This window comes from Cyrtonyx montezumae, unplaced genomic scaffold (assembly GCF_038088225.1).
Source record: "Cyrtonyx montezumae isolate F1298 unplaced genomic scaffold, pur_monq_1.0 scaffold_17, whole genome shotgun sequence".
In the NCBI taxonomy this organism is placed as follows: domain Eukaryota; kingdom Metazoa; phylum Chordata; class Aves; order Galliformes; family Odontophoridae; genus Cyrtonyx; species Cyrtonyx montezumae.
Genome location: NW_027071903.1, coordinates 1,273,453 through 1,290,444, shown reverse-complemented (window position 1 = coordinate 1,290,444; position 16,992 = coordinate 1,273,453). Strand labels below are relative to the sequence as shown.

The 16,992-nt window shown below is 38.0% G+C and overlaps 1 protein-coding gene across 2 annotated transcripts in view; it reads left to right on the top strand.

Moving 5' to 3' along the window:
* CDH13 (cadherin 13) overlaps positions 1 to 16,992 on the top strand; it is a 427,603-nt gene that overhangs the window by 88,184 nt on the left and 322,427 nt on the right. For both annotated transcript variants that reach the window (XM_065733108.1, XM_065733107.1), the window contains exon 2: positions 473 to 584. In XM_065733108.1, coding sequence (XP_065589180.1) covers positions 473 to 584 — 112 coding nt within the window. The remainder of the gene's footprint in view (positions 1 to 472; positions 585 to 16,992) is intronic.

The window sequence follows — 16,992 nt, the reverse complement described above, 5'->3', positions numbered from 1 at the left end:
GTGATATATCACCCTTGAATAAATAATTCCTTCTGTAACTTGGCACATGACTTTTAGAAACTTGGCTTATGAACCCTACTTTAGCAGTTATTTAAAACAGAGGTCCATATTTTAATCATATATTTAAACTGAGTTGGATTCAGCTGTATTGGTAGAAGTAACCTAAAAGCAACCTGTGACTTCAAAAAGACCAATAATATCCTTTATTCATCATCTGGACTGAGAACTTAGCTCTCAGAGTTACTATATTTCCATATTTTGTAATCTCCATGTCAGCCCACACATATATAAAAGCAAAACTTCATATGAAATACGTTTAGCAAGGGAAGTATGATGTGATATTTTGTTTTATGAACATGAAGCCCAATGTTTTGTTTTATGAGCACTGAGCCCAAATCCAGCGTCATTCCCAGAAGCTTATATGATGAATGAGTGAGTGGATATTCAAAGTCAATTTCCTTTGTTTCCTCAGGTTCTGTTGCTTGCGTGTGCAGAAGATTTAGAATGCACCCCTGGATTCCAGCAAAAGGTTTTTTATATTGAACAGCCATTTGAATTCACAGAGGACCAGCCAATTCTGAACCGTATGTTTTTTTCATCTATTAGTCTTCTGCAGAAATAAGAATCGCTTATATGTTCGTATCACTCCTGCCATTTATCAGAAAGCTTTTTATTGTGCACAGGGAGTTGAATATCGCCAAGATTCTGCCTGTGTTCCCCTGCAGGAACTGTATCTCTAGAGGCTCTACTTGGTTTCATGTATTAGAGATGGCAAAATACCATATACACATACATTTAGAACATTATGTATGTTGTGAAAACGTTAAATCATCCACTTCTGAAAAAGTAAATTTCCTCTGAAGTATTTCTAGTATTTCCTATAATCTTGGAAATTGCTTGGACTTGCCTGTGAACACTTCACTATTCATTCAGCTCAGCAATTCAGGTTTAGAAGCTTCATTCAAAGCTAGGGTAAGTCCAAGCCTCTACAAGATATTTAGAGGGAACTGGATCAAGCTTGTGATCATTGGTGACAGCAAATTATAACTACATGTATTATACAAACAGAAAATTCAGTATTCCAAAGACCAAGTTGATAAAGTCCATGCTGTTGCAGTATGCTCAAAGTATAATCTCAAGGAAATTTAATTGTCTTTCAGTCCTGGTGTTACTTTCTTCATATGTTTTGGTAAGCTAGTGTTACAGTTTGTGCATTTGTTTCTGTGGCTTTGAGACTTCAGATTTGCAAACTGGAACTTATTAGTACCTTATTCAGTGGTCAATGATCTTGAAAGAATTTTAAAAAATAATTAAAAGAAAATCAATATTAAATGATGCAATTTTCATAACTTCCAAACATCTTGGCATTAGCACATGATATATTATACCAATATTTCCTTAGTTATGCTTGGTTGCTTGCTGTTAAACCTTGAATACTTCTAGATATGCAGCATGACTGCTAGCATGAAAATACAGTATCTAGATCCTACGTGGCAGTGCCTGGTCTGGTGAAGCCAACACACAAAGCAGTGTTACTCAGTAAATGCACACATTTCCCATCTCAGTTACATCCATATATTGTTACAAAAGGTTTAAATATGTGTGCTGTTATGCTTGTTTGGATGAAGGTATAATATATTTGCAAAGAGGCTTTAAATACCACTTTAAAAAAAAAAGCTAACAACAATTCTATTCAGAGATACAGAATCATTCAATTCAGAACACAGATTTCAAACTTCCATTTTTTAAGGCAATTTTGCTTCCTTTCAGATTCTTAATTTAATTCACCAGCTTGTTTCCAGTCATTTATAAACTCACTTTGATTGGATTTAAGCATTCCTTTCCTGTTAAAAGGAGAAATTTGTGGCATGCATTTGATAAGCATGCAGCACTGAAGGCCTATGCAAAGAAGGGCAATATTAATTAGTGTTAAGTTGAATAAAAATAGCCTTTGTTATATTCTTTGTCTACTTCTGAACCTTGACAGTGTAGCACATGTGGCCAGATCTGCTGATTTGTGCTTGCCTTGCCAAACATGTAAAGGACAAGTTGGTTAAGCCAATGTTGCCTGGTGAGCTCTGTGGATACCCAGTAAACTTCACTGGTGTAAAAGTGACACATAATGAAGACACCATCATTAATATAAAGAGGACGACAGAACAGAAAGAGATCTAGAAATGCCTGGAAACCATCTTGGGAATTAAATTATTTTCATAAGCAGACACTAAATTGGCCTAATACATAATGCTGAACAAAGGCAGACTATCAATGCATGATTCTACTTAATGCAGTCACTTGTAAATAGTATGTCCTTCATGCAGCAGTATTAAGCTCCGGCACAGTTTCTTCATTTTAGCTGTCAACAGAATTGATATTTTTAATTGTCTGTTTGAATACACTTTGCATGCTCTTGCATCTTTTTATACTCATTAGCCAAGAGTGGTGTAATTTAGCAGATGCATTGGAATGTGAGGCTTACCAGGGCTGTGTAAATTAATAGACCAAATATGCAAAGCAGGTCTATAGCAGTGATTGCTTTTGTAGTCCTCGATAAGGCAAGGAGCTTCTTAATTCTTTTCTGAAGTGCTATAAAAGTCTTTCTCTTTTTTTATTTTTCAATTTAAACAAGGACCTATTGTACATTCCATCGCTAGCATCATCCTAGCAATTAAATATAGGTTATGGCTTTTTCTTATGTATTTGCTACTTGTAAATATGGCAGTGTTAATTATTTTCTCCTTACTGGTAGAAGGAGAAACTCAAAGGCAAGGTACAGAATTTTCTTTTCTTATTCTCATTTGTACTTTTTCTTATCAAAACTTAAATGTGAGTTGACAATAACAAGTACAGCAGCCTGGTTGTGATGCTTGCCCTCCTTCCTATTAATTTCACTGGGATCAGGTTGCAATTTGTTATCTTTTATCTCACTGTGCTAAGACTGAACTACTTTTTATTGATTAATCATTGTGTCCCACTTAACAGCAATCTCCAGCCTTATCCACTCTTCAATTTTCTTAATTTCGTTTGTTGAATTTTCTATGGATTTTTTTTTCCACAACGGGCCTCCTTCTGTCATTATCCCTTCTGTTTCCTATGGCCACACACAAAATGAGGCATTGCTCACCTGTGTGTGATCTGCCCAGTTCTTTTCCCAGTGCAATTTTCTTAAAACCAGATGTCCCCTTGATATACTGGGAGAGGATTTGTACAGTCTGTCTCTGGAAATACCAACAATCTGTCTACATAACTGTTGCTTTGGCAGGCAATGACATTACTGGATTTTTCTTCTTTATAGATCTGTAGCTTATACCCATGACCATCTTCTGTAATCAGATAGAGAAGGTAGCAAAGATTCTTACATTCTTGATAAGGTGGTAATTGACAGCATGCAATTGCAGGTTTTACCTGTCTGAAACATTTGTGGTCATCAAATTTTCTCATCAGCAAGCTTGTCTTTGGCAGCACTGACAGGTCACTGGTATTGACAGTGCTCTGTCATGCCAGGCAGATAGAAAGTTCCTAATCAGACCCATCAAATGTGGAAATGTAATTGTGTTACATTAATCATGTTTATACTTAACATACATGAGTCTTGGCTTTTGGGGGTATTTTTAATTGACAATAAATCAAATAGTACACTTGAAAAATTGAGGCAATTAACATAAAGGCGTTAGGTGGTGTACGGTGCATACTAAGCTGGGGAATACATTGTCAGTGATCTAAATGTCAAAACAAAGGAAGCTTTGACCCTTACTTGAAAAGCTTTAATTTGGATGTTAATTAATGGCTGACCTCTCCTGTCTCTTACGTGATAGATTGCATGTTTCAGAGCTTGGACTGTTTCAAGATCAGGGCTTTGTCTGTTTGCATTTGGGCACTTTTTTCATTCTGTGGATTTTAACAAAGATTTTTCTACTCAACCACATTGAAACTCTTTGTTTACTCATATGATGGGAAATTTATTAGTCTGCTTAACTAGTAGTTAAAGGTAATTTTGTTGTTTAATGAGATTGAAGCCTTCAAGATTTTCTTTGCCTCAATAGAACAATGCTTGTGGAAAGATCAAAGCTACAGAATCAGGTGCGTACATGGATCAAAGTGCTGATCACACATCACAACATTTCCTACTGGTTCATAGGCAGAAAGATGAGGGCCATGTGAGATCTGTGATTTATCACATTCACTATTCCCACTGATTACCGTGCCCTTTGACTTTACAGATGGCCTCTGTCTGCAACTGGTTCATGCTGTTGATATTACAGTGTTGCCCCCCATTTAGTCTTATCCATACAATTATCACTTTTTTCATCTCTTCTGATTCACTTTTTTCTGCAACTTGCACAGAGCCATTGTGGCAGACTAACTAATATACTGTATAATGCCAAATTCTCCTTATCATTTTAGCATGAGACTTATACACTAGTGTATAAGTGTCTCTTCATGATGAATATGACAAGTTTTAGGTAACCACAGATAAAGTTATTAGCTATAGCCTTTAGGTTCTGGATTTGGGAAGGTAAAAGTAGCAGATTACTTCACTTGAGATTAGATTCCTTTTTTTTTTTTTTTTTTTTTCTGGAGACTTTCCAGGAACCAAAATGATTTACAGATAATGCTTTTTGAAATTATGTGTAGGTTTTGGTTGACTGAAGCATGCCAGCTGTTCTTCTAATAGCCTAAATCAATGACCAACTGTTCATTATTAGCAGGATGGGTCTGTTGCTCAGTGCAGTGCAAACCTTGTATTAACAACACCCCCAGGTGCATTAATGGAAGACTTTTCATTTCCAGTTGGCACTTCCAAAACAAAAATCAGATTAACTCAAATATTACTCCCTAATTGAAAAACAATACAGGCCAAGAGGCAGCCTCCTTCAGGTGTATGAACGAGTTGAGAGGCTAAAATATTTATCTTTTAGGGTAACATAGACTTGTTGGTATAGGACAAACTCAACAAGGAAATGGGCTGATGCAAATAGCTCATGGGTGACAAAATTTAACAGGGTGATCTTCCTCTGGAAATGTGGGCACAGTCTGCTAGTGCAGCCCTTTCTGCATCACTCCATCAGGAGGAAGCTCTTCGGATCTGACAGACAGGTGTAGCACACATCTCTGCACGCTGAGACCTTCCTGCCTTTCTGTTAGTCAGTAGCGTGGTATTTTCACAGATTGCATTTCTGACAGCTTTTAATTTGAGGATCTTAGAAAAGCGTTGTTCAGCTAACTATTTCCATTGCACTTCAAAGTTCAGCGGGGACATTTAGCAAGAATTAATGGAAGTAAGTGAGGTTAAATCTTTCTTTAAACATAGACTCTTTTCTAAGTTAATGATATCTTAGAGCATGCAAGTATTCTTGAAAATAATTGCAGATGTAGTTCACAATTAATTTTTAGCTTTTAGGATTTCTCTCTGTTAATCCAAATCAAATTAGAACTTTTTAAATGATTACACTCATGTTTCAACTAGCAGTTTTTCTCTCCCTTTGCTTACTTAAAGCAGTCTTTCCTAGCCAGAGCAATCTGTCTGCACAGGTTGCCTATTGCCTGCTTTAGTGCATACATTTCCTTTTTACATCGCTTTCCTGTGACATGTGATCTCAGTCTCTCTTTGAGAATAAGTAATACTGGCAGTAAACTCATGACGTCTTTCAGAAATGTATTAGATTGAGTGCTTTTTTTCTAGCTGGAGGCTGGTATTTCTGATTTTTTATCTTCAGACTCAGCTCAGCTCAACCATCTGAACTTTTTGTCTAAAGGAGAGAAAGTAACTTTGGATTGACTCTGAAAACCCTGATCATTTTGGAATGACTTCAGCACATTTGTATGTGTTGCACTGACCGTGTCTTAGTGTGGGTGTACAAGTGCAGCTGTAGATAGTGGAGGAAGCTTATCCCATGCGCTGTGTAATGAATATTAAATCAAATGTTTGTGTCATTTTTTAACCCACCTCAAAATACACCAGTGATGGAAAATGTTAAAATTTCTTGAAATAAGAAATTGGCTTAAGAAAGCCTGACCAAAAGGGATTATCTTTAACAACAACAACAAAAAAAATCTTTATTTAATTATTTATTTATTAATGAGAACATAAAACTGGGAGTACAGGGAAAGGCCTAAAAGTTGATGCCTATAGCATTCTGGGATGCTGCTGCCCATTCTAGCTTGAGAAACTTCCTTTCTAAAAGTGAATGCAACGTTATCTCTCTCAAGGCCCTGGAGAGAACTGAAGCAGACCTGTGAGCTTCTAAAGGAAGCGGCACAACAGAAACAATACTAAAACAGCTCACAGGTGGAGGATAGCAAAAGGAAAGTCCTGCAATAAAATTGCAGTGAGTCATCTGTGTATCTTTGATACACTTGCAAGCAAGTTCCAAAACGAAAGGTGTGTCAGACTGAAATAACTGACACTATAATTGATTCACGGGATCATCCTGCTACCATGAGTTCAGGTTTACCAGACTCATTCTTACATTTCTTGTCTGTAGACCTTTCTTGTCTTGGTGTGGACCTTTCAGCAAAATCTGGGTTTATGTACAGACAAAGTTGTTCTGTCTTGCAACTTTTGCCAAAATATTGCAGAGATTTTTAAAGAAATGGATGCATTGTTTTTGTTTCTGTTACATTTTGTAGTTGGAATCTACTTATTTTCTGCCTGTCATGCTGATGAGAAACACTGCTTATAGAATGTGTTTAGGCCCATGGATTTCGTTTAACTTTTATGTGGCAATGAAGTAGAGGCAATAGAAAATGTGTGCTGGTTTGCTAGAAAACCAGATTGCTTGGTTTTCATGTAGGACTCCTGCAGGCTTTATTTAGCTGGAATTTTAATTACAGTGCCAACCCTCAACTCCTACAATCAAATAGTAGGGAGACCACTATAATTTGACCTCTATAAAACATTAACGCCAACCTACGCAAAAATATAGCTTCAACTTTAAAGAATAAATACAGTGGGAGGCAGAAATCAAGGAAATGTAAGGGAAAAAAAGCATTAAAATGCACGAGCGTGGACAGCAATGCAGTGTTGGTTTGTTTGGTTCCCTGCATTCAACTTCTGATCTTCATAAGAAAGTGCTGCACAGTCGGCTGAGAAGTGTGTTTGTAATTTCACCATACCTTGGGGACTGCAGTCCTGCTACCAGGCTCAGGATGAAGGGTGCTTTATACGTCATACGAGCAATGTTGATCTAGCAGAAAACTAAGCCTGTTTCTCTCTGTAGAATTCTCAATGGAGGAAAATTCAGATGCTCACTCCTGAATCTCTTCTCATTGCTCTTCCACCTCCTGCTCTCACTGTGTAGTCTGAAGGGTTGTGTGGTCTGTTGGCTGTTGTGCTTATGTGCTGGGCCGGGTGCTTCTTCCTTCTGCTGAGTCCCCAGAGGGTGGAAGGAGAATAGAAGGATGAACGCAGTAGAACAGCCTGTGCAGGAGTTAGGTGGGATGTTCAGTGCCACAGCATTGCTGGAACATGAACAGAACAACTCGGTAAAGACCTCCACAGAAGAAAGTCCAACTGTATACACACCATAAGTGTTTGCTAATATGCATGCATTTCAGGTTAATTCTGGATAACATGGTCCATGAGGTGTGCTGTGACAGCTCACTGTATTTTGTAGCTCTGTCATCATGGGAAGGTGCTTAAGAATGTTTTTCAATTCTCCCATTGCCTTTAATAGCATTCAAAGCATTGTTAACTTCTGTTTCTGAAACTGGATCAAAACTGTATAAGAATACTTAAAATGAATGTTTTTTTTTTTTTTTGAATGTTCCATTATAAACAAATTTGAAGATGCTTCCATGCCAAGATTAGAAGTTTCTTTTATCTGACCCAATTACTATTTGTTTTCCTTATCTTTCTCACCTTTTTTTTTTTTCTGTCTGCATGACAGCCTGTTTTTTATTAATAGAGAATCAAGTTAAGTGTTTTGTAGTCAGAAGAAAAGGGGACATAACTATTTTGCAATATTTTTCTAAAGAAAAGAAAGCAGTATTCTGGGAGCCATAGTGTGATACACAGTCAGAGACCTTACTATTTCTAATTCTTGAAAAAAGCTTTATTTTCTGGGAAATACTTTACTATTATCTTTAACAATGGAGCCAGTGTGTTCTCTCCTCTGATTAATAAGAAAATGCAGTGCTCCAAATGTTCTGTAAGATTTGGTATTTCTTTTGAGAAATATCTGAGATCTTATGCAGGTGGGCAGAGGCTTTATGGCATGAGAGAATAACAGCTTCTGTCAACTGTAAATCAAAATAAGAAACTTTATTAAAAATGGGATTATTACTTCTGACATATTTATTCTTTGAGACGTTTTGTCTTTAATAGCTTCTCCAATAAGGTTAGAAGAACTGAAATATAGACACTTTAACACTTGCATAATAAATCTATTAATCTTAATGCTTCTGGAAATATTAGTCATTGACTACTTACTTCTGTTTCTATACGTCAGCATCATTTCCCAGAATTGTGTGATACTAACTACACGTAGTGCTGATAATTAATTGAAATGAAATTACTTGTAATTGAACAAGTGCTGGACACACTTGACTTAACTCTTTCTGGTGCTGTAGCTATGCTTTAGATCCTGATTAGCAATGTATTTAAGCAGGAACTTAAATCAAGTTCCCTGTGCTCTGTAGAAATTTATTTCAGTGTAAGGATATTCTTAAATTCCCTTAAGTTCAGCAGAAGATTTTGCTTACAAAAAGCTTTGCCCTCCTGGAAGAACTGTAAGGTGATTGCTACCTGGGTGGCCATGCAAAATCAAAGGCGTACATGTTTCCTAGTGTGTGTTTTCAGTGCTGAAGCAAGTGGCTTGGAGCAATTATGATGCAAACCATATCTACAGAAGGAAATCCAGTTCCCACAGAATGGTGTTGTTTCTGAAGCTTGGTTTTCATGCATGAAACTGACAAGGCTCGTATTCTTCCTAGCTATGAGTGGTACTGAATTTCAGCAACTGAACAAATGGAGACCTGTTGGACTTTCATATTATCTCGTAGTCACTTCTTTAATGTACTGAAGCTCTGGATAGGGATGAGCTCTAAAAGTAGGTGCAGAAAGCTGGTGCTGCACCTCTAGTGCCCGTGGTATGTAAGCGAGAGTCTTGGGAGGTCAGGCTGGAGGCTGCTGGCAATGCTCTGCCAAGGCTGGTGGTGGGCAATGAGCAGCAGCTGCCCCTGGTCTGGGAGAACTGCCCTTGCTGGAATAGCTGCCACAGTTCCCATGAGAACCTGACAGATTAACTAGTTTACTAAATAAATAATTGTTTTATTGTTTGGTTGTTTTTTTTTAAAGTAAGATTGGAGGACAGGCTTAATACAAGCAGATTGGAAATGATAGGTTACAAGTCAAGGGCATAAAAACACATTACACGGCTAAGCTTTACTGCTTGAACTGGTCTCTAATACCAGGTTTGTAATAGGCTCTTGTCCTTAAAGCTGGAGATTGCAATAAACCAGTAGCAACCTCTCCTACTTTGTCCTCTGTGAACAGGTCTCTGTGAATTTAGTAAGGTGTTGCCTTTTCAGTAATGGTGGAAGAGAACTATCTGGAAGTTATCTCCTGGTGGAATAAAAAGCACTCAAAATTTCTACAGAATGTGACTACAAAGATTAATTAAAGAGCCTATTTAGTCAAAAAGAGTCATAGAATCATCTACACTGGAAGAGACCTTCAGTATCACTGAATCCAACAATCAAACAGACTTGCTGAGTCCCATCACTAACCCATGTTCCTCGATGCCACAATCTGCACATCTCTTAAAATACCTCCAGGAATGAGGACTCCATCACTTTCCTGAGCAGTCTGTTCCAGTGCTTGACCACTTTCTCCTTGAAGAAATATTTCCTAATGTCCAATGTAAACCTCTTTTGATGGAACTTGAAACAGGAGGGGGTGGCTGTGAGATGCATGGCGTGGTGGCAAGCACGAAGCCAACTGTAGATAGGATTTGACCAAGCAGAGCTGTGAACAGATGAGAACTGCACTGTGTGTCCATCCTGTGTTTCTCTGTGACACACTTGTGACAATCTTCAAGATCTTAGGCAGCCATGTAGTACTCATCTAGGATTTCTTGAGGAGGAGGGCTTTTATTAGGATCGATATGTGCCATAGGGCCAGGAAAACAAAACGTTTTAGCTATGCACATGTGCCCTGTTTTACTTTTCTGTTTCCTCTTCCTTCTGTTGAAACTGTTACACTTTAAATGCATTAATTGTGTGTGGATTAAACGAAAGAGTGACTCCATTGCATGATAGTTTGCCACATGAGGGCAGGTTGCTGTTTCAGTCCTTGCTCACCTGAGTGCTTATGCTTTTTTAATGCTTTTTAAAAAGAAAACATTAACCATGAGAAGCATTAGTGATTTTAAAATAAGTATTTTTATAGATATTTTAATAAGTATTTAGGGGACTGGAAACGTGCTTGTGTGCAAGAGAACATTCATGTCTAATGATTTCAAACAGTGGAAATATTTAAATATCAGTTTCAGCAAGTAGAGAAAAAGCACCTTTGGATTTTCTCAGATTGTCAAGCCATATACATTGCTGTGATAACTTGGAGAGTCTTGTGGAAGCACACTCCAGTAGCTCTGGACAAGGGGAACAGCTGAATTGGAGCCTTTCCAGATCCTGGTGAATAGTGGAGCTAGTGTCTACCTGAAGAACATCAGCCACTCTTTCTCTTTCACCTTATAATTTCATAATTCTAGAACATTTCTTCTTTATTTTTCCTTTCTTATTCCTTTCGTCTTTCTTTATTTCTTCCTTTCCTTCTTCCTTTCTTTTTCACTTTGGCAAGAAAAATGATTTTTCTTTTGAGTTCAGTTCTGGTGGAGCACTCTCCCTCAATACCTCCTGCTTGGCAGTTGAATCAAAAATACATTTTTTGTGTGGCTCTAATGGTGTCAGTAAATTGATTTCCACAGACAACAAGACTGCATTTCCTCTCTGGAATGCCCTACAGTGATCATTATTAGTGACAAATGACAATGGGAATTCTGCAGAGAAATTAATAACTTTGGTTTTGCTGTGAAATGAGAAAAGCAACAAGGATGCCCTTGAAAGATTCTGAGCATTTCTTCCATTGTGCATCATCTGCTGCTTATTCATGAGTAGACTACACAAAGCCATCTGGCATATTGTGTTAAAAGCAGTTTTATTCAAACAAGCGAAGGAGGATCTGCAGGCCTGCCATCTTGGAAGACAGCAAGAGAAGTGAATGGTTGGTATTTCACATGATGACCTCCTCCCAAAGTGATAACAGTCAATTTCCATGATATCAGGGAGTTTTGTAAGTGTAGGCCTCCTCAGCTGTATTTCAGAGACTTCATATAGGACAAGAATGGAAATATCTTCCCTTGAAGACTAATGTAAACAGTTATCCAGCATGAAGTCACATAATTAAAGCTTTTCTAGTTGTATCATGCTTTTGAGGTATTGATTAGTGATACATATTAATCAAAAGGTTATTTTGATTTCCTATAATAATGTGCTGTTCTGGTAGGTCACCAGATGAGGTTGTGAGCTCCTTCTCCTTGCCTAGGATGTTACGTAGAGAGAGAGATATAATACAGTAATGTGGCCCACAAAGTTGTGGGTGCTATTTAAAATGTGATAAAATATTTTCTTTTATTAAATATATCACTTCACTTGGGATTTTAAGAAGGTTTTCTCTTCTATTTCTTATGTTAAACAAAAAATTTTCTGATCATAATAGTTGGACGAACAAGTAATCTGTAAAGAAAAGTTTTTGAATCTCAGAAACACATTTGTTTCTAATTAATTAAACTAATTTAAAGTTCCTTTTCTACTATGCTTAAACTTGAAATTTAATATATATAATGAATATATATTAATATATATGTAATGAATATTATGAATGCAAATACACTGTTCTATGTTCTTCTCTTCCAAATTTGTGTTAAAGGAATTTAATTAGAAGGATTACAGGAGCTGAAAAAAAATATTAGTTTTTTCCAAAGACAGAAAGAAATATTATTGACTGTATTTTAATCTGAAGCATTCAATGGTTTTATAGAAAGCTCCTGTGGTATACTCATGAAATCTTGCAGGAATTGTAAAAAGTGCTGAGCACTGATAAGTTGAATGCCATTTGTAGCTGACTGCATGCAGTTTTGTTTCACTTTGTGGAAAGTAAAATCAATTTCAGATTAACTTTGACAGAGAAGTGTTGAGGTGTGTGAGGTAGCACTTAGATATTTCTGCAAACCTCATGGGAAGGTCAGGATTGCAATGGATATTATCAGAAACAGCACAAGTCTGTAAGCAAAATTGTCAGACTAGGTAAAGAGATACTTCTTTGCTTTGCACTGGAAAGCATCATGAGAAATTAAATTTTAAATGCAAATTTATCTTGAGGAGTTTTAAGACCTTCTTCCCCTGACCCCTCTGCAAAATAGTGCTGTTAGTGCTTGTACTGCATTAGAGATTCCATCTTGAAGTCTGGAACAGACTTTTTGTATCTAAAATGGTAATAGTATGTTTGGTGCAAGTCAGTAGGCACATCTGAAGTGATGAGGGCTTTCTTTCTTACTATCCAAAATCTTTGAGTGATATTAATAATGCTTTCTAATAACCTTCCACTATATTGAATTATGTATTGATTCTGTTTTTTACAGTAGCTTCACTGCAGAATTCCAGACGGAAAATAGGCTTTTAGATGTCATCCTGAAACTCTACAATTTTGAATACACCACTACATATAATTCTGTGAGGACCTAATCACACATCGTTTCATTTCAATGAAACAACTCTCATTGACTTTACTGAGAGCTGGCTGAGACTCAGATTGAGCTATTGCCTTGTTATTGAAAGTGTAATAAGCATTTTGATTCAATTTTCAGTCTCTTTTGTGGTTTTATTTAGCCCTGCTATGCTTACAGTCCTGCTATAAGCCACAATATATGGGGAACTGCATTCTTTGACCACAGCTTTTAGGGAGACACTAATTGAAAACTACAAAATATTTTTAATTAAAACAACAACAATAACAACAAAAAACAACACAACAAAAGCAAAAAAAAATAAAGTGCTGAGTATGTCATTCGTCTTTGTCAGTGTCAGTCTGGTGGTGATCTGAGGAGTGTGAGTCACTGCTGTTGGAGGAACATGAAGTTATTACAGGTGCTGTGCATTGCAGAGGAGGAATCTACAAGGTGGGTTTGTGGCCCTGTTGCATGGGCTCCTTTGGCTGAAGTTCCAGAGGTTAACAGCTCTCTTGCTAGCAGAGGTCTCTGATCATTGATTTTTAGTGTCTGCTGTTACAGAAAGTAAGAGCGACATTTAGGAGAGACAAAGCACCTTTATTAAAGTTAATGTCTTTGATTTGTTTCAAATCATCTGTAATCCACGTGGACCTGTCATAATTTATGCCTTGCTTGGTCATGGCAGTAAGTTTAAAACTGTCATGTAATCTCCACTGATGCTTGTGCACAAGAGAAATCACATGTAAAGGTAGTGTCATGGTATTTATCTCTTATTACTTGGAAGGCTGCGTGCAGTTTAATTGGTGTGTCTCGTTATTTTGCTTACTTATATTGCTAGGAAAAAAAAAAGGATTAAGTATCAGGAGAGAAAGATAAGAGGTTTTGCTTCATAAGATAAATACAAATCAATGTTTGTTTCTGGACTTGATAAATGTGGCCAGGTTTTCCAGTCTTTTCCCCACTCTCAATATCTTCAGCCTCCTGAGGATAATCTTAATAGGATAAAGTGGCCTTTGAAAGGCAATTAGTAAGATTCCTATGAACTGGTCCATGCACATGCCATGCTCAACACTCTTCTGATTAATACTCATCTTAATTCCATTTCTTGGGATTTATTTATTCATTTCACATATAATGTATTTAATTCCTTCAGTGTGGTGCTCTGTGATTTGAAAACACATTGCTGCATTCCAGCTTCACATAGAGCTGAACTTCTGCCTGGTGCTCTCCTCTTCTGGCCTGGAGCTCATAAAAATGTTGGTATAGTTCTATAGCACTCTGAAAATGGTGTATCTGAAGACAGTTTGAATTAGGATCCGTAGTAATCAGAACAGTCAGTTCACTAGTTAATATTCAGTGTCACGAGGGCATGATTCAGTGGCCATGTGTAGGCTGTGTCACAGTGTGATGTTAGCTTAGATCGCACCGCAGTGTCTAATCAATACTGATAATTACATTTGTGATGATGCTTGTGAACATTTAGTTCTGTGAGGAAGACAGCATGGTTTTCAGGACCAAACTTAGCACGTCTTATCAGCTCTGTTGATTTGATTCTGGAGGAAATGTGTTCTCTGGGAGGCATACTACTGCCACTGCTACCTAAAGCTGACTGGAAAGTTCTTTATTAATGTGTGCCCTATGTGTTGTAATTCCATTTTTCCAGAGAAATAAATTCCAGCATTTGTTGCTCCTTAACTGGTTTCCATTTGTGGCTTCATTTTGAGATTCAGGAGGAGCTAGGATCCCGTTAAGTCTCTTCCAACACATACTATTATGATATATTTAATTAATAGTTCTCCTTTAGTGCTGTAGCTTCTCAGCTCAGGAAGACTGTACCTCTGGGAGCCTTTTGAACTCATTTCATGTGCTGAAACACCTTCAGTGAGCTGCACTTCTTTTATGTTTATTTCAGTCTTCAGAAACGAGTGCAGTAGGAGTGCAGGTCCCTGCCACCCACCCACCTCCCTGAGTGCAGGGGCCGCAGGCAGAGCCCACATACAGCCCAGGAACCAGCAAACAAACAGAGCTGGGCTGAAGGCTTCAGCAAACAGTGCTTCCCTCTTATAAAATCTAATGAGCTGCAGAACCTGCCTTAAAACAGCCTCTCTGAGGGGAATGGAGAGGGGAGGTCCATTACTGAAATTGCATCCTATTTACACCACAGATAGAAGCGTTCTGTAGCTGGTAAATAATTCTAGCTGCTAGAAGTAATATGACCTCTGGGGCAGGGAGTTTTCTCCTACATCTGTTTTCAGTTACTGAGAATCTTGGTGGATCGCTGCTGGAGATTAATGGAGATTAGTACATTTTCCAGCCTTTATAGCATTTTACAAAATGTTTTAAATATTAAAATAATTCCATGCATTCTTGAAGGCTGCTGCCTGTAGGCAGAGAGCTGATGTTGAAGGGGCCCTTGGGCTCAGACAGTGACTGTGAACCCATCGTGCTAAAACTGGCCTGAACAATCATGGGTCAGAACTGAGCTGCCTGGAGTTGTCACCACCTGCTATCCTATTCCTTTATGGGCTCTCTAAAGATCTTTGCGATGTTTTCCACCTGGACTTGCTTGTACTTAGCTGGTTTCCCTGTGTACTGATCTTTGGCTGTCAGCTAATTTACGGGCAGCGTTCAGGCAGCACAGTGTGTACACTATGTGAGTGGAAGCCAGCAATTCACAGCGCCTTGTCCGTGCTGCTCCTTAATGCTCTACAGATACATCTTACCACAGTAAATTGAATATGCCTGGGACTGCTCAGCAGCACTGGGGCCAGCTGGCACTGAGCTGCCTGCATTTGTACCATTACGTTCTCGTACTTTGAAAACCAGTGGGCTGCTTGTGCTGTGATCCCTGACCCCAGCATGCTCCCAAACCAGGCCTGAGTACGTGTTGGAAGTGCATGTGACTGTGATGGTAAGATCCTGGAAAAATCACTGCTTTTCCTTGTCCCTGCTCATTGCAGTGCTCCCAGTTAAGCCAATGAGACTGCTGGCAAACTTATGCAAGTGCTTATGGGGAAAACATTATGTGGAATGCTGACGAGGAGTTTAGCTAATGAACTATTCAGCTCTGGGTGTCACAAACAGATCATGAAACATTTACTTCCAATAATAACTGTTTTGTACTTAGAAAGAATTTTTTTTTTAGTTCTTTTTTCTTTTTTGTACTTGCTTAATCCTACTTAGACATTTTGATAAACATGGCTTTCTGCTCTGCTCTTTGGGAAAGTTGCAGCTGCAAAGGTTTCTTGAGTTATGCCAATCATTTGCAGATGTTTCTTCTGGAACTAAAAATTAAATAGACTTTCTTGATGACAATAAATTGGAGAAAAATATTACATATACTCTTATCTCTAAAAAAATGTCTGCTGTAGTCACAAGGCATCAAATACTGCTAATACAATGATGACCTTTTAGAAGAAAGCACATTATACTGTAGCTGTCTTCATATTATAACTGTGCAATACCAGTATACAAAAGTCACGTTATTAAATAGTTGGGAGAAATGGACTGAAAGTAATGTTTGCTTTAGTCAGGCATTGCTGTTTTGATAAGTACATTATTATTTTTTTCCTTCATCCATATTGAGACATGTTTCCCTTGAAATCACAAAACAAAGAGATCAAGCATAAGGTAGCATTTTAGAAAGTCAAATTCTACTGAGTTTTGAAAAGTTGTGTCGAAGTCTCAGAGGCCAAAAGCTGTTTTCCCAGAGTTAAAAGGAGCAGAACGGCAGAGAAAGAAATGCAAGATCCCCACCCAAGCTCCTCAGGACCTGAGCTGAGTGTTAGCTCCTGTGACTTTCACCTTGATATGACTAGTTCTCCAAACAGTCTCAGTGAACCAGTGAACCTTATTGCCAGGCTAGATCGTGACTAATACAGCGAGGATGAGTTGCACATGGTTCTCCACGTGTGGAAGCTGTCTGGTTTATACTCCTTGGTGTGAATCCTGTTGAAAGCTTTTTGCAAAGCCAGCAATAGGGTTGCCTCTCTAGCTGGGAGCAGAACTTGTTTTCATGTCATTTGCAACACGGATCTGAGGCTGAGTACGTAATGTCAGACTGTGTTGTGTTTGCATAGGGAGTTAAATAAACATCCCACATGTTGCCATAATTTCCCTCATTTCCCACTGTATAAACAGCTTGTTGGGAGCCTGTCAATCAGCTTCTCCTTTGGTGTTACTAATTACAAAGAATCATTAAAATCTCAAGGTCTATTAAAATCTGCCTCAGAAGAGGCTGGTATCAGATAAGTCAAAAGGTTTT